The sequence below is a fragment of the Panthera leo genome, chromosome F3, assembly GCF_018350215.1.
Source record: "Panthera leo isolate Ple1 chromosome F3, P.leo_Ple1_pat1.1, whole genome shotgun sequence".
Taxonomy (NCBI): Eukaryota; Metazoa; Chordata; class Mammalia; order Carnivora; family Felidae; genus Panthera; species Panthera leo.
In genome coordinates, this window is record NC_056696.1 from 56,521,199 (window position 1) to 56,539,813 (window position 18,615).

General features: G+C 36.0%; 1 protein-coding gene across 1 annotated transcript in view; it reads left to right on the forward strand.

Moving 5' to 3' along the window:
* Positions 1 to 18,370, forward strand: part of LYPLAL1 (lysophospholipase like 1) — a 38,436-nt gene extending 20,066 nt beyond the window's left edge. The window contains exons 3-5 of the mRNA XM_042925544.1: positions 3,126 to 3,295; positions 16,100 to 16,215; positions 16,992 to 18,370. Of these exons, the coding sequence (XP_042781478.1) occupies positions 3,126 to 3,295; positions 16,100 to 16,215; positions 16,992 to 17,231 (526 nt within the window). The 3' untranslated portion in view covers positions 17,232 to 18,370. The remainder of the gene's footprint in view (positions 1 to 3,125; positions 3,296 to 16,099; positions 16,216 to 16,991) is intronic.
* Positions 18,371 to 18,615: the final 245 nt, after the last annotated feature.

Genomic DNA, 18,615 nt, shown 5'->3' on the forward strand with positions numbered 1-18,615 from the left:
ATAGCAAATGATACAAACAGGTAATTCCATTTATGTTGAGTTCTAAAACAGAAAAAAAACACTATTCTATCGTGATAAAAATCCCTCAGCATTTGCCTGGGAAGTAAATGGGAATTGCTGGCAAAGGACCATGATGGAATTTTCTGAGGTGAAGGGAATGTTCTGTGTCATTGTGGAGATGATTACATTGTTTGGTCTGTGACTTATATACTTAAACATGTACTTTTATGTATGTGAATTATACCTCAGGAAAGTTGATTTAAAACTGTAGCTGATACCCTTAAATATTTTAAAGGATGTTAGCACCTATTGCAGTAAGGGCTGTGGACAAAAGGATGTTCTCTTTTCTTGCATAAAGGTGAATTTTTTACAGCCTTAATGGGAGTAACTTTGAAACATCTAATAACATAAAAATTGTACCTTTCAACCCAGCAGCTCTGTTACTTGGACTTTTTCATAGGAATAAAAGTCCTAGTACATAAAAATATATATGCAAATATGTTTAATGCCACACTGTTCTTAGTGGCTATAACCTGAGGACCAAATGCCCATTAGTAGGGGAATGGCTGATGACACTGTGGAGCCTCAGTATTAATTAATTATACAGCCATTTAAAAGGATGAGTTCCAACTCTCTCAGATGGAAGGATATCCATAAGGTCTTGTTAAGGGAGGAAGCATGATGCACATAAGAAAAGCCAATAGGCTATTTCATATTTGAAAAGAAAATAGTGCTGTAAAACATATCCTATAAAGATATATGTTTTAATGTATGTGCAAGAAACACCTTCGGGGTTGTATATTCCAGATCTAAACATGGTTTACTTAGTGTGAAGGGCAGGATGTGGGGGAGGGGCAGTGGGGAGGTGGAGTGGCGCACAGAATCAGTAAGATTTATATGAAAACCCTCAAAACAGCACACACATGTACTTTCCCATATTTGCAAAATATCATATACCTTCATAAACAAGGAGAAAATGTAGGTTTTTATGTACTGTCTTAGAGGGATATTCAAAATATACATTCAGATTTTAGATAGTGTATTGCAAAGTAACATTTATAACATTCTTCTGTTTTTGTAAATAAACAAGGCCCTTTGTAGATGAGCTCTTGTTTTTAGATTGCTTTCAGTTTCTCTGAGAAACTTTCCAAATATAATCCTCTTGGTTTCCAGGTACCGAAAGTGGATGTCGGTTTATTTTGGAGTGGTATGATCCATATAGAAAAATGAGTTCTGTTGTCTTCAGTACCATCCATTGGTCCCAAAGAGTGGGTATTACCCAAGGACAGATCTGCAGAGACATTGGGGTCCTTTTGATCCAGTGGATAAGAAAATAAGGATTGAATCTAACTAGCTTTTAGGGTTTACTGAGGTTCCACTTGGTTTTTCACTAAAGAACATACAGGTCTCAGTGTCTTTCAGCCTTCCGTTTTGTTGTCGTTGTTCTACCTGTATATTTCATACTTTTATTTCACTCGCTTTGGAGGGTGAGAGTAAACAGCTAACTCTGAGTTGGGCAAAGTGGTAAATATAGGAGGAATTCTGCATCTGTGATCATTATTGGTTTAGATTTCTTGTTATTATGGGTGCTTGAATTATTTTTTTTTTTTTTTTAGTTTATTCTTGCGAGAGGGAGCACACACGTGCATGCATGCCCTTGAACTGGAGAGGGGACAAATAGAGAGGGAAATAGAGAATCCAAGCAGGCTCCACACTGTCAGTGCAGAGTCCAACACAGGGCTCAAACTCAAAAACCGTGAGGTCATGACCTCAGCTGAAATCAAGAGTCAGATGCTTAACCAATTGAGCCACCCAGGAGTCCCTATGATGGGTAGGTTTAGCACTGGTTGTGTTTTCTAGGGCTTTCTTGCATGGAACATAAATCCTATTTTCACTGTCATGTAAGGGGAAAGAACATTTGGCCAAGTGGAAAACAGTTTCTTTTATCAAATCTTCTTATCCCTCATCTTTGGAAAACCTTCATTCTCCATGTTTATTCTTATAGATCCTTGGGTACCTCTGTGTTTGTTTAGAGGAGCGTGTAAAATTATTTTCATTTCCCTTCATTTACCTTTACCAACATAGGACATGAACACAGGAACCCTTAATCCCACTGTAATTGGTTAAAACAGAACATTTGGAATACCTTGACACAATGAATAAGGTTCACTAATATTGTAACCATCCCACCTTATACGTAAATATAAAGCATCATGTAAGATCAGTTTTATTCAGAGCACCCACCTAGAGTATCTTCTCACATAAAACATGAGTCCAACGAGGTACCCAACCTGAGACCCAAATGATGCAAACAGTATGGAATATCTGTATGATCATGTGCTTCCAAAGATTACTTGTACCCCCATTCAACTCTGATTTCAAGTTTCCTGATCAATTCTGATTTCAAGTTTCCTGAGAAGATAAAAATAAAAGTTCCAACTCTTGATTAAACAAAAATTTAGCCCCCATTCTAAGAATGATCTGGATGAGATCAAGAAAGCTCTTAAATTATGAACTCATCTTTCATACTTAAGTGCTACAAATTAACCACTTTTTAAAAGCATTTTGGTGAATCTTTTTTTCTACTCTTGAGGTATTAAACTTTTTGCAGAGATAAAAATTATTCACTTAGCTATGAATACTAAAATATTGACCCTATATTTACAGGGGGACAAGAGGGTGAGAAAGGGCCTAAGGTAAATCAAAACAAATTAAAAAAAATAGACCTGAATAATCAGTCATTTAAATTGAGCAGAAGAAAATATATACATGCACACTATGTATTTATTAATTTTATAATTAATTTGTAAATATATATATTAATTTATATATATAATTCCTTTTTTCACGGGGATTTTCTGGAGAATTTATCAATATGTAAAGATGGAGAGAATAAGGAAAGATGATGAGTTGACTATTAGTAAATGTTAATGGAATCAATGTAATTATAGGCAAGTTAATGCAGTATGCCTGAGGCTGCTTTTAATATGAATTCTTTAACTTTTAAAACTTGGAGGAAAATGAAATTATTCAGCACACTAGTATTTTAGAAATTGAAACATTCATTTTTAATAACATTCCCTTTTCCTTTTTTTTTTCTTCTTTTTTTTTCTGGTTTTAAACAGGCCATATACTCCTATGAAAGGAGGAATCTCCAATGTATGGTTTGACAGATTTAAAATATCTAATGACTGCCCAGAACACCTTGAATCAATCAATGTAATGTGTAAAGTGCTCACAGATTTGATTGATGATGAAGTAAAAAGTGGCATCAAGAAGAATAGAATATTAGTAGGTAAGACCTTTAAATGTTAGTAAATTTCTTTCACTTTTGCCTATTTCTATACATTGAACTTTACTTGGAATATTATTTAGAAACACCTGTATATCACTTGACCTGTTCATTGTTTCAAATATGAGTTTACATATTGAAGGTTTTAAAAATATTGAAATTAACAGCTCCTGAAACTTTAATTCATTTTCTTTAATCATAACTTAACTTGAGAATTCCATGTTTAATATTCAATTAAAAGATTATTCATTTCAGTTTTTAAAACATTTTATTTTGATTAGCTTGAGTTTTATAAATATGCTTAAAATACTGTTACCATGATCAAGGTAGAGTATACAATCAAAATATAATATAAAATTAATGAAAAGTATACCTTTCAGAGTTAGTGTCACAGGAATAAGGCATTTATAAACTTTTATTAAACATGTCTTCAGCAATCTCTCTTCCCAAGGGGATATATATACCTTTATATAAGCTGTTTATTCTACTTAATGCCCTTTCCTTTTTCTGTAATCATCAAATACATAAACTATTAAAATCTCTATTTATATAATACATAGGAAAGTGAGATTGGCTGGGTAGAATGTGGATGGTACAGAATATATTTTGGTGAATAAGTTTTATTTTCAAATACAACTATTCAATTTAAAATGACTTGCATTTAATGATGAAATTGTAAAGCAAATTAGCTCTATCATATTCTAAATAACCATAAAATGCACATTGAGATCTTGTATAGACAAAATTTGGTAAATTAGTAAACTTCCTTTGTGTTTATTGAAGTACTGAACTAGTCGAGTTGAGAAGCAGTATAATATGATGAATAAAATCCATTGTCTTCTGCCTTGCCTTCAACTTCCACTTTTGTTAATTAAAAGCAGTGAGCCGTCCAGCCCAGTAACATCACCTTCCTGGTCCTCTGTTTCAGCATCTAAATACAAAACATAAGGGGGTGCCTGGGTGGCTCAGTCAGTTAAGCCTCCAGGTTGGGCTCAGGTCATGATCTTGTGATTCTTGAGATTGAGCCCAGCACAGAGCCTGCTTAGGCTCCTCTGTCTCCCTCGCTCTCTGTGCCTCCCTCACTTGCACTCACTCTCTCTCAAAAATAAAGTTTGTTTTAAAACATAATGGGAGTGCTGGGAAGACCATGAGGAAAGGCACGCAACTCAGTGTAGGGGTAAATTATAAAACAGTTACAAAACAGAATCCAAAATGTGGGAATGTATGACAAAGTCTGTCATTCAATCATTTAGCAAATATTTTCTAAGTTCCTACTGTGTGCCAGGCATGTTAGATGCTCAAAGGGACACACAGATCAATAAAAAAGGATCTGTCTCACAAATGTTAACAACCTAGAAGAGCCATTAGGTACTTACAGTGATTACTGTAATGCCAGCAAGCCTGTGATAAGTGACCTAAAGCAATGTACCTGCTGGCTCTTCAAAGAGAATGATCACGTGCATTTATTACTTCTTCCCAGGACCTATCACAATTCCTGGCACAGAGCAAATGCTTAGGAAATTTATAATGAATGCCATGACCTGATCAGTGAATTGCTGATTTAAGTAATTAAGTACCACAGGAATTGAAAGCAGAGATCATACCTTGAGGCTATTCAAGAATTAATAGGAAGGTAGCAGTGGCATTTGAGATTTCAGATGCACACATAAATAGTTTTATCTATTGTAGTGTGGAGGTCTAGGCATAAAGAATGATATGAACTCGAAAAAGTAGTGCTTGTTTTTATCTGTCTGGACGTTAGATGGCTTTCGCAGAAAGTCTGTTGTCCAAGGAAAATGCCTTGTTGACTCGGATAGCTATGCTAAGAGACTGCAGAGCAGGATGGTATAGTGACAGATACAGGTTCAAATGTGACGTCTGCCTTGTTACCACCACATATTACCTACACTACTTTTCTGCTGCCTCACCTGTGTGGGAATAACAATACAACATCTGTTTTCCTGGGAGTTGGTGTTTGTAAAATACTTGGCTCGTTCTAGGCTCTCGAATTCTCTCTGGTTCCCCTTCTGTCCTTTATTCTGTGGATGATTGGTGAGGGATGATCAGAGAAGGTCTGTGAGTCATGCAGCTCGTTAGAACTGTGTGTCAGGAAAACTGATCTGGCAGGAGGGTTAAGTGAACAGATGCGAAGTTGTGTGGGGGGGGAACCAATTCAGTAATTGATCAATTCAGTAGTTGATTCCGAAGTGATTGATTCCAGAGATTCCAAAGTAATGTGATGACAGTGGGAAAACCAAAGATTGGGATAAGAATTTGCTTTAAGATAAAACTGCAAAATCTTCGTACGTAAAAAAGTAGAAAATATTCTGATTAGTACTCAATGTATATGAGGTAAAGATTCTGTCATGTTGACCGATAACTGCCATCTGCTCGTCTCCTTCCGTCCCCACCTCTTCCCTTCCCCACATCCATCAGCTACTTCGTATTACTCATCTCTGGAAAGAGGCCGTGGGGACTGTTGTAAGGTCAAAGAGCTAATAAGAGTTTTGAATTGGGGCACCTGGGCGCCTGGTCATGATCTCACGGTTCCTGCATTCGAGCCCCAGATCGGGGTCTGCACGGACAGTGCGTAGCCTACTTGGGATTCTCTGTCTCTCCCTCTCTCTCTGCCCCTCCCCAACTCATGCTTTCACTCTATCCCGAAATAAATGAATAAACTGTAAAAAAAAAAAAAAAAAAAAGCTGGAATTGAGGTTTACTTCATTTCAAAGCCCATGATTCTCCCATTCAATTTAAACATTTTTAAGACTTTTAATACATATTTTCGAATTCCTTTCACCAAAAAATTGTACCACTTGGTACTTCTCCCACTCCTATTAGAATGTCCGTCTTACTGTATCGTCACTGAATAATATTGCCTTGAAAAATATTTGCTAAAAATAAGTAAATGAAAAGTCGTAATTAATTCATACTTATTTTGTTATTCTCCATCTACTTCTTTTTTGTTGTATTTTAACACAGGAAGGCTTTTCTTCGTTGTCTGTTACTCTTTCCTTTTATGATTTTCTTTTTCCAAATAATGTCTTAGTGTGAGAAAGTCTCTAGAACTTGGATAAATATTCAAATAGGTTTTCTACTGGTTTTCTATATGTGATTTATTTTTTACCTGTACTTCTTTGATTCATCTGGAATTTATTTTATTTGCTTTTTACCATATCATGGAGATTTTAATATTTTCTAAAGTACCAAGAGAGCCTTAAGTATAGTCTTATTTAGGGGCTTTAGGTGGCTCAGTTGAGCATTCCACTCTTGATTTCAACTGAGGTTGTGATCCCAAAGGTTGTGGGGTCGAGCCCACATCAGGCTCTGTGCTGAGTGTGGAGCCTGCTTAAGATTTTCTCTCCCTCTCTCTCTCTTTCTTTCTCTCTGCCCCTCACCTCACTCATGCCCTCTATCTCTTAAACAAACAAACAAAAAAAGTCTTTATAAAGCCATCAGTAATATGGTCAGTATTTTATCAAAACACCATTGAATCTGTAACAACAAAATTTCTCTGTGGAAGCTTTGTAGATTATTACATTGCAAAATTTAAAAAATTGAAATTTATGGCAAAGCCATATTAACATGTTATATATAATAGTTATATATTATTTTTTGAATACAAAACGCTGGAAAAGGAAGATTTTTTTTAGAATTTTTGAGATGAGCTGATTAGCTTCAATAAAGCCTCTTTCTTAGCTTACAATGTGAAAGAGACCACAGAGCACAGACTCAGTGTGCTTTGTTCTTGTTACCTGTATTGTTATTTAACTAGTCAGTGAACATAAATCTTCAATAACAGTCTATAACATTACATGTACCCCAAAACACACATGATTCTTGACCTCTTATACTATGACAAAACATTCATCATAATACCTCCCCTTTTTTGTTTGCCGTCTTCTTTACGTGGGTTAGCTTCTAATCCTAGATTCACTACTTTGTAGGCATAGGATCTCCTTAACCTCTGTGCTTGGGCGATAATAATATACCTATCTTACAGATTTGTGATAGTTGAGTTAGTCAAAATACTCAGGAATGTGTCTGGCATGTAATTTTGAGACCGTTTTCTTCCTGTTATTAAACAGTCTTTATGCCATGGTCACTCCAAAGAGCAGAAGGGCCCTACTAAGGCCACGGCCGCCCCTGGGAGACCTTTAGACGGCTCACCACTTCTTCCCCGTCATCTGTTTTCTTTCTCCTCAGTGGTGTACATGCTGGATTTCTTGCTTTCTTTTTCATGCATTATTTAAAAGGAAGTTACTGCTTAATAACTTCCAACTGGTTTTTGTGCTTTTGTGGTATCTATGATAGTACATTTTAAGTGGAGTAAGATTTAAGTGCTATTCATAACATGTTAACGAAGGAGGGGTTCCGTGGGAAGTCAAAGAAAAATGCATTTAAGATTCTGACCAATTTTTAGTACACACAAACACAGTGCACTACAGTGAGTTTGGGTTATTTTTAAAAAGTCATTGTAAAAGGAAAATTTAGAAAATTTTAATATTGAAAAGGAAAAACATGGAGATAATAGGTAAAACATTTTTAATTGTTATCCTTATTGATTTTGTTTAACATGTGATAACATTTCTGATTTAGTATCATATTATATGTGCTCCTGGAGCCCTTATCTCTGAGATTATAACTGCAGCCAGTGTAAGCTTTATAAAACAACACTATTCTCTGTATTTGAGTGGGTGGGGGAGCCTGTTCTGTGTCTGTGGTTTTATTTTAATTAGTGGTATTTTATTAAGCTTCGTTTTAAAGACAATTGCTTTTATAATGTATGTTTTGCAACTATTTGGGGGTAGTCTATCTAGTTTGCTCAGGTTAAAAATGATACTTCTTATACTAAATTTGATCTCCAAATTGTTAATAAAAATTTTAAGTCTTGGAGTACCGAGAAAACTATCAAAACGTTTATAGCCTGATGAAGAAGGTACAGAAGTAAGGTGTTCTAATACAGTGTATTGTAAAAGTGTATACAAGGTACAATGTGAGCAGTGAGGAAAGAACAAGTAAATCTTTTGGGAGGAGTTAGGGACTGCTTCTTAGAAGAGATGGCTCCAACTGAGTTTTAACGAAGGAGTTAAAATATGACTGGTAAACAGAGAGGGAAAGAAAGCAAGGGGCACATCAGAATCTCTCAGAAAATACTAGTTTAGTATGCCATCCAGCCCCCTAGGATTATCAGATTAGATACAGAGAATGATGTGATCAAGTGTACATTTCAGAAGGCTTATGCTGATAACGCCATAGACGTTGGCCAGTCTGAAGGCCAGGAGAACAGCAATAGATGCAAGGGAATGATGGCGACTAACACACAGTTTCAGGATTTAGGGAACATGAAGATGAATAAGATTATACTTGAGGACATTATAGTCAACTGCAAATGTTAGCTATGAAAGCAAAATCTTGGTTTTCTAGTCATCAGTGGAAATATATTGCTTTCTTTTTATTTTATTTTTATCTTAGAGAAAGAGCACGGGAATGCTGAGAGGAGAGAGAGAGAGAGAGAGAGAGAGAATCCTGAGCAGACCCCATACTAGGGCAGAGTCTGCTCCAGATTCTCTCTCCCAGTCTCTCTCTGCCCCTCTCCCATGCTCGCTCATGCACTCTGGCACACCCTCTCTGTCTCTCTGTCTCTCTGTCTCTCTCTGTCTCTCTCTCTCTCTCTCTCTCTGTCTCCCTCAAAAATAAATAAATAAACTTTAAAAACGTAGTTATTTATTTGATTTTATATATTTATACCACACATGATTCCACAGAGGGTGTGACAAAAGTTAGGAGAAAGACAGGCAGCAGAACAGTGACTTTAAATCACTTTCTGATTTTTGACAAGATAGTTATTAATAAGCCCTGGGATCAAATCTTCTATGCTGGGAAAATTATTAGTAATGCTAGATCATCCTGTCTAATTCTTATTTTATTAACATATTAACATCTTATTTTATTAACATCTGTATCTCTGTTACTATCTGTCTTAAAACTCATTTCCTATGTTTCTGTATAATGTGACAAATCAAAATGGAGAAAGGTATAAAATTTTTCCCATGTGTACTGTTGTGCTTTAAAAGTGTATATAGTAGTAATACTACTAAAATTGTTGGCATTTATATTACACTTGACAGTTTTTAAATTGCTGTTACTATACATCATAATGTTTTATTTTTAGATAGTGTTTAAATTATGAGGTTGTTTTCATGCACAATATCTCTTTTGAGCCTTGTGATAGGTAGAACAGGAAATTATTATTCTCATTTCAGATGTTAAACTAAAAATCAAACAGGTTACTAGCTAACATAAAATTGAGTTGGGACTAGAACCCAGACCCTTTGACTTGGTTCCTTTTGTACTAGGATGGGATTCCTTTTTTGGCCACTAGGTGGTGATAATTTGTTAAGACAAAACTGACAAAATTTAGGTTTAACTTCGATCTAGGATGTATAGAACCTAAAAACTGATATAACCAGATTATAAGAATTTTGATAACATGAGCATACTGTCAGAATTATGGAGCAGGGAGAATCAAGTGCTCCTGGAATTACACCTGAGTCATTTACATGGATGTTTTAAATGCCAACCATGAGGGAAATGGTTAAGGGAATTATGGTCTATTAATATAATTGAATATTATGTAACTATTAAATGCTATATGTACACACAGAAGGAACTTTGTAAGTATGTGTTCAATTAATAAAATTACGGATTTTATAATTCTGTTGAAAGACTTTCAAGTCAGTATGATACGAAAGAAAAAGCAAGGTACAAAAAGTGGTACATGTAGAGGGTTTAACTGTTAAGTGAATTTTTAAAAACATGTTAAAATTATGTATGAAGAGTGAAACTTTGGATAACTCATTTCTGTCTGTAGGGTGAAAACACTTTGTATACTGGGTATATATCAATGTATTAATTTTACAATATTTAAAATAAAAATGAAGGGATAATTGGAATTACCCAGATGAAGATTAGCACCTGAATTTATAGGCTCCCTTTGGGCTGACCTTCTACAAGTTTCTTCTGAAGCTCTTTCTTGACCTAACACTTGGAGAATGATAGCAGTTTTCTATTTTCTTTTAGCATATATGTGTCTTAATTAAACAACTTGTGTTTCTTCAACAACAATTAGAACTTTAAAGGCTTGTAACTGCTGTTCTAACAGCTTTTTATGGAAGATGATAAGTATTCTGTTTACCCTGTAAATTTTGTATTGGAGGAAAATTACAAATAAATATATATTCCCCAATTCTTTGAGACTTTATCATAGCTCAGTCTGAATTACTATAATACATAAGTTAAATGGAAGAATTGTTGAAATTTGTAGGGAGGGTAGATTTTATTACATTTTAAAAATCCTATTCAATTGATGGTAAACTTGAATTATAAGTATTTTTTTCCTCTGGATTTTGTTTTCAGATAGACTAGTTTTCCCAGTATAGTTTTTTATACATTGTTTCTGTTTTATTTTATTTAAAGAGTTCATAAAAGCTAGGTTTATTATTTTTTTAACATGTTTTATTCAGCTTGTTAATCTTAAATGTATGTTGAAATGTTAACTCTTGACGTTTTAATACCTTGCCAGCAACTATAAATATACATTATAACCGTTACCTACAATGAGTTTACTATTTGGTATTTACTTATTGAACAGTATATTTTATATTGCATTTTAGTCATTTAGATGGAAATTGAATTCAAATAACTAGTCTTTTGTATTAAATTTCCTTCTATTAGGAAAAAATACACAAAGTCCCTTTTCATAGTAAAATGTGATGCTAAAGGTGATTGTATTGTCCAAGATGGCTGGTGAGAAATTGCAGATTACCTCACAAGATTATAATTGGGCAAAGGACTTAGATTAAATCTTTAAATAATAAGATTTCAATGAGTACATTTATTTTCATTGTAAATTATGAGTATTAAACATGAGGTTAAATGTCTGCAGGATGCATTTATGTTTCTTCAAAATGATATATCATATGTGGGAAAATGTTTTCTTTCTTACTTCTGGTTTTATTCTTACTAGACTGGTTTCATCTAGGGGCTCTGAAACCACACAAAGTAATTAGGTTTCTCTGATCAATAAAAATGAAATGATGGAGGGGGGAATTTAATCTGTAAAATTTTTTCAATAAAGTTGTTTTTGCTTATCGTATGTTCAAATTCTATCTTGTGATGTGATTTTTGTTATCAAAAAAGTTTTTTTTTTTAATGTTTATTCATTTTTTGAGACACAGAGACAGGTGTGAGCAGGGGAAGGGCAGAGAGAGAGAGGGAGACACAGAATCCGAAGCAGTCTCCAGGCCCAACCTGTCAGCACAGAGGCCAATGCGGGGCTTGAACTCACAAACCATGAGATCATGACCTGAGCTGAAGTTGGACTCTTAACCGACTGAGCCACGCAAGCACCCCTCTTGTGATGTGATTTTTAAATCTTTATCATATTAAAAGTTCACATTTAATGATCCTAGCCTCAATATTTTTTATGAAATATTTTCTTTTTGCTCCATTTATGAATTTTGAAGCTTTTTTCGATTGTTGGTGCAGCTGAGATTACCTAGAACTTCATTGTCCAATATGATAGTCCTTAGCCACATGTGACTATTTAAACTTAAATTTAAGCTAGTTAAAATTAAATAAAATTAAACATTTAGTTCCTTAGTCACGCTGGTCACATTTAATATGTTCCTTAGGTACATTTGGCAAAAATATAATTCAAGCTCTTGAATTACTCCAAAAAATAAAAACTTTGTTCCTACAGCCTTGGTATCTATAACATAGGGATTTCTTGTAAATCATGGCCATATTTTCACTTTCTGTTCTTACCCATTTTACCTAAGGCTGAATTGTCTGCTTTACAGCTATTGATTTTTTCTAAGATTGTGATTCTCATACATTTGATTTATGGGTATAAGAGCTTTTAAAAATTAGAAATAGGCTTTGAGATTGCGGTAGTGGGTCTAGGGCTGAGTCTGGGAATCTCTGTTTTCAAGGAGCCAGATTTAGGAATCATTAGCCTGGGGCACCCTAACAATTCACTCCTGCATTTTCTAAGCTTTACTTTTATGTCAAGTCCGATCACCAGATAGCTACATTTCCTGATGATATAAATTTGTCCCCTTACAGAAATATTCTTATGGGACTACAATTACATTTATTCACTGATTTGATAAAATATTTAAGTGCCTACTATGTGCCAGGCACTGTTCTAAGCATAGGGAGGGTACATCAGTGAATAAAACAGACACAAAACCCTGTTCACATGAACCTTATTAGACCACTGAATGTTTTCTTTATGTCCCGGACTTTTTATAAAAGAATCAAGAGCAGAAGTGGCTGTATGTAAAACGTCTGGTTTTGAGTTTTATGTTCAATAAAGACCTACTTGACAAATTCCACCCAGGAGTTCAGCGCTAGGAAAAGCTTCTAGTATGATTTGGCGTGATCGCTTCTGTTAAAGAATGCTGTCTTGCTACAGGGGAGCAGTTGGAAGTCGAGTCATTCCCCTAATTGCTGCTGCTCCCCCGTACCGCGGTCTGTGTCCCTCCTTCTCTTTTGTTCTTTATCTCTCATTCTTCCAGCAGCCCCATCTCGCCTCCCTCACATTCCGCCCTCATTTTAGAGATGCAGTTTTATTGTTAAGAGTGGGTTTGATTATAAGCAACCCTGAATTTCATTTTATAAGTCAATTGGAGAAAGGGGGGATCTGAAGGGATGAAGCAAAGAACGCATTTGCTGAGACTGGTTCTGTGAACTTTACAGAAGGCTGAAATTGTGTTCTGGAAGATACAGATTCTTCCTCTCAAACTTAAAGTAGGCGTCTGTTTTTACAGAAGCTCTGTAAACTTTGAAAGTCCTTGCTGTTTCGACTTTTACACGTGATTATGAAGCATTTATATATTATAGATTTAAAAACTTGGTGGAGACCCTAGAGATCATCTAGTGCAATTATCTAATCTTACTGGAAATGAGATCCTGGGTTTTAAATAATTTACCTAAAGACACTCGGCGAGAGTGTCACTGGTAGGATTAGAACTCAGTTTCCTTTACTTCCACGTGGTCCTCTCCCTCCAGACTTTGAATTAGAAAATGCATCATGTCCTTTTAAATACGATAAATTTGGGGCACCTGGGTGCCTCAGTCGGTTAAACGTCCGACTTCAGCTCAGGTCATGATCTCGCGGTCCGTGGGTTCGAGCCCCGCGTCGGGCTCTGGGCTGACGGCTCAGAGCCTGGAGCCTGCTTCCGATTCTGTGTCTCCCTCTCTCTCTGCTCCTCCCCTGCTCATGCTCTGTCTCTCTCTGTCTCAAAAATAAATAAAAACATTAAAAACAAATTTTTAAATACGATAAATGTAAGAGACGTGTGTAAACTTTGTATTATTTTCACCCCGTAATACATGGTTTCTAACTGAACAGACTTTATTGAGTTGTCACTATGTAGCAGCCACTGTACTCACCACGGGGGCACGTGCAGTGGGGAGGCCAGCTTGTCAGCACGTGTGCACCAGACGGTGGAGACACTTTGCTGAGCTCCCTCATGAGCTCGCAAGTCCCACGTGATGCTGGAAGAAAGAACCGTTTCTTACCCTCAAAGATTGCACCACCAGTTTTTCAATCTGTAATATGCAAATGCTTAATAAGGCCCAATCTAGAGAAATAATTTATATTTAATAAATGAAAACATGATAGCAGTTGTATTTCAAGAAGCGTTTGCTTTATAACCCACGTACTGTATTACATAGAAAATCTTGAGAAGCAAAGACAAGTCTGTAACTAGAACGGTGGCACAACCCAGGAAGTTTAGAATTCTTTCTGCTTACTTAACAGTGAATGTTCACCAGAAACACTAGTCTTGTCTGCGGTAAGGTCTTCATATCCACGTGGAGCATGGCAAAGGTTCATTAATGTGCACGTTCATAGGTAATGGAGCTCAGTGTTGTTTTTTTAAGTTTATTTATTTTGAGAGAGAGAGAGAGAGAGAGAGAGAACATGCCCACGGGAGAGGGGCAGAGCAAGAGGGAGAGAGAATCCCAAGCAGGCTCTGCACTGTCAGTGCAGAGCCCAACTCTGCCTGAACTCGTGAACTATGAGATCAGGACCTGAGCCAAAATCAGGAGTCAGATGCTTAACTGTCTGAGCCACCCAGGCACCCCGGAACCCAGTGGTTTTTAACCTTTTTGGGAATTTGAGGCACATATGCAACTTTCACAGTCAATTTTAAGATGTGCGTGCTGCCTCTGCCCCTGCCAAGCCCATTTGTGATCTCTAATTAACCATATCTGCATCTGTGGCTGGTGTGGGGGCTATTTTGAAAGAACCTTTCAAGTGGTTCTCCTCCATGGTGCACTTCTGCTACTGACGAGATCCTATTATTTCCCTCTGGTATGTTGAAAACCACAGATGTAATATTTATCATACACTGTAATTATTTACATATTATGTGCTTCTCAAAAATCTAGACTTTGCAAGCCTCGTAATCGTCACTCACACATTGTATCCTGGGTCCAAAATGATACTGTCGGTTGGCCCAATAATACTATTAAATATTATTAAGTAAATAAATAAAATATAAAAATACATAAATAAAATTTAAAAGCCGTTCTAATAAATACCAGAAGATAGGAGAGAGCACATTAAAGTCTGTTGCAAGCAATCTAGATTCCAAAAGTCCTGGTTTACAACTAAAATTAGGGGTACATCCTTAAGCAGGTCACCTAATCTTGGGCCTCCGTTCACTTCATCTGTAAAAGTAGATTGTGGTAAATTCAAATTTATAGTCTCTAAGGACTCAGCTTTACACTTTGTTAAGTGAAATAAAGCAGGAGGCTGGAAGCGAGATCTGGATTCTGCACCCGTGTATATTCTTGTATTTCCATAAGAGTGTGGCTGTGTGATTCACTTTCTATATTTATTTCTCACAAAATGTAAATAAGATGCCTTTTAAGTCTCACTCAAACTGGGGACTAGCATCCCTGGTCTCTCCCCTGAAGTTGGGTCACCAGGTCACCTACCTGTCTCCATATCCTGTGATGTCTCTGGTGCCCCCTTGAGGAGAAGGGCCCATGTATTTTCATATATGTGCTACCGAAGGGAGCACAGGACCGTGTATTTTAGACTGCATATCTCTAGTGACTAGCACAGTGTTTGGCACATAAAAGACAATAAAAGTTTGTTAAATGAGTAAATTATTTTTTTAACTTTGAGAAAGTTTATATAGGTAAGTACGTTTTTAATTATACCATCACAAATCAGTTTCCAAAACGACATTGTAATTTAGAGATGTTTTAACTGGCTCACCAGATTTTTGATCATCCTCCCTAAAAAATCGTTAAGCATCTATTATATGGCAGAGACTGGGAATTTAACTCCTCATGGGGCTCAGAGCTTGGCAAGAACGACAGAAAGATGCATGTTATTAATTCTAGTTGCAGTGAGGACTCCTATAACACAAGTATAAGCAAAATATAAGTAGACACTGGATGTTTAAACAAATAACACTTGTACTATGACTCATATTTTGAACTATGGTAAATATTTTTACTCGTTGAACATGATTTCTTTGTTTAATTCCAGCTCTTTTTGTAACAAGTCTCCTTACCAGTGATGACAGATGAGCCCGTGTCGTTTACGCATTGCAGGTCCTTTTTTTAATGAGATCTAAAGTAGACTAAATTTCTTTTTCGCACTGTGTCTCCAAATATTTTAAAACATGCATGGAATATTGGCCCAGATGTATCTTGTTCTGAATTATTGTTGCATATATTCTGGCTTTTTCTGATTAAGTGAATTTTTGCTTCTTTTAGGAGGATTTTCTATGGGAGGGTGCATGGCAATGCATTTAGTGTACAGAAATCATCAAGATGTGGCAGGAGTATTTGCTCTTTCTAGTTTTCTGAATAAAACATCTGCTGTGTACCAGGTAAGTTCCAGATTTTAAAGACAAAACAAAACCAAAAAAAGCGTGAAATAATCACACATTGAAACTAAAACAAAATTGATCATGAAGCAATTGCAGTCGATGCACAGAGCACTCCTGGGAATCCATCCCCAATTAGTCGTAATGAATATTAATTCCAGCTGGTCATTAATGTTCAGGAAATACCATAGAAAGAATATTATTAAGCATGGTGTCCAAGAGGAAAGGATAAAAATCATATGTATCCCTTACACATAATAAAAATAGAGATGATCATAGCCAGGCTTGTTTTTTTATGTCATGAACATAATCGAAACAAATGACCAATTACATTCCCGACACCTGTCTCATAGCAATATGCTAATATACGAAACGATACTATAGTGTTGTAACTTCATACCAGAATTAGAAACAGCAGATACAGAAATGAAAACTAGAATGTAATTTTTCTCTTGATGGTGCCTGCATTCCTCCCTCTCTCCACTCTCTATGTAAAGAAGTTTGTCTGACAGAGTCACACGGTTTCTTCAGGAAATGCTTGGACTGTGTTTGAGACGGTCCTGTATGGAGTCAGTGCTGGTCATGTACAACCATAGCTCACTTGGTGCCAGCAACTAGCCGAGCCCCCAGTCCAGGACCACCAGTGTGCACCTTAGACCACACCACCACTGCCTCTTTTCCCTTTAAATATTGGAAGTTTTCTGCCCTGTCTGATTTCCAAGAATGGTGTTCATCAATGAATTTCTTAAACTTTTCCATTTGTACATCCTGTTCTTCAGGCTCTTCAGGAAAGTGATGGTGTACTCCCTGAATTATTCCAGTGTCACGGCACTGCAGATGAGTTAGTTCCTCATTCTTGGGGTGAAGAGACAAACTCCGTGTTAAAGTCCCTAAGAGTGAGCACGAAGTTTCATAGTCTCCCAGGTGTTTACCATGAGCTAAGCAAAGCTGAGCTAGAAAAACTGAAGTCATGGATACTTCAAAAGCTTCCAGGAGAAATGGAGAAGCAAAATGAATGAATCAAGATTGATTTGTTGACCTACCTGTAATGTCTTTGTGAAAAGTGGTTTTTACTGCCAAATTATACTTTGATAAGTGATAATTAAAATATTGTTATCAGTAAACAATATCAAGCTTACTGACTTATTTACTGGTTATTGAAATGCTTAGCACCACAGAGAGTAGCATCATCTTATTCATGGTAAATATTAATTTAGACAGACATCTGTGTGTTATTTTTCAGATACATTTGTAAATATTTGGAGACCTTTTAAGTAATTAAATGATTAAATTTTAAAAAGTAATGTAAAGTTGGTTTAAGTAAGAGCAATGAGAAAACATGAAAAGGCTTAACATGGCATTTTATTTACAAGTGTCCTATTTTGTTTCCAAATATTCAGGAATATTTTAGATGTGTTTATTATCGATTTCTGATTTAAATCCATTGTGGCCAGAGAGCATATTTTGTGTTACTGTTTTATCTGTATTCATAAAGGTTATTGGCTTGAAGTTTTGCTATTTAATTTGTTTTGTACATTTTTTGGTCTGGTTTTGGTATCAGGGTAATACTGACCTCATAAAATGAATTGGGAGGTGTTTTCTCCTCTTCTGTTTTTTTGGGAGAAATTGTATAGAATTGGCATTAATTTTTACTTTAAATTTTTGTTGAAATTCTCTAGTGAAACCTTCCGGGCCTGGAGATTTCTTTTATCTCTTGACAGTGTACCTACAAGTTTATTATAAACACCTCACACTTAGTACAAGAACCTTCCATTTTCCCCTTCCTGGTCTTTATGCTATTTTTCACACTTTACTTATAAATAGCATGTACCATAAATCTCACAACACATTGCTACTCTCTTATTTAAAGTCAGCTTTCCTTTAAATCAACCTAAATAATGACGAAAAAATCTTATATGTATACCTGTGTAGTTACCACTTCTAGTGCTCTGCAGTTATTTTGTGCTGATACGTCTTTCTGGTATCCTTTTCATTCTGCCTGAAGGACATCCTTTAAATAATTCCAGTACAAATCTGCTGGCAATGGATTCTTTCAGCTTATATGTCTAGGAAAGCCTATATTTTGCATTAGTTTTGAAAAGATACTTTCACTGGGTATGAAATTCTGGCTTAACATTTTTTTCTTCAGTATTTTAACTTTTTTTTTTTTAATGTTTATTTTTGAGAGACAGAGAGAGAGAGAGAGAGAGAAACAGAGCGCAAGTTGGGAAGGGGCAGAGAGAAGTAGACACAGAATCCAAAGCAGGCCCCAGCCTCCAAGGTGTCAGCACAGAGCCCGACGCAGGGCTCGAACTCATGAACTGTGAGATCACGACCTGAGCCGAAGTCGGACGCTTAACTGACTGAGCCACCCAGGCACCCCTTTTCTTCAGTATTTTAAAC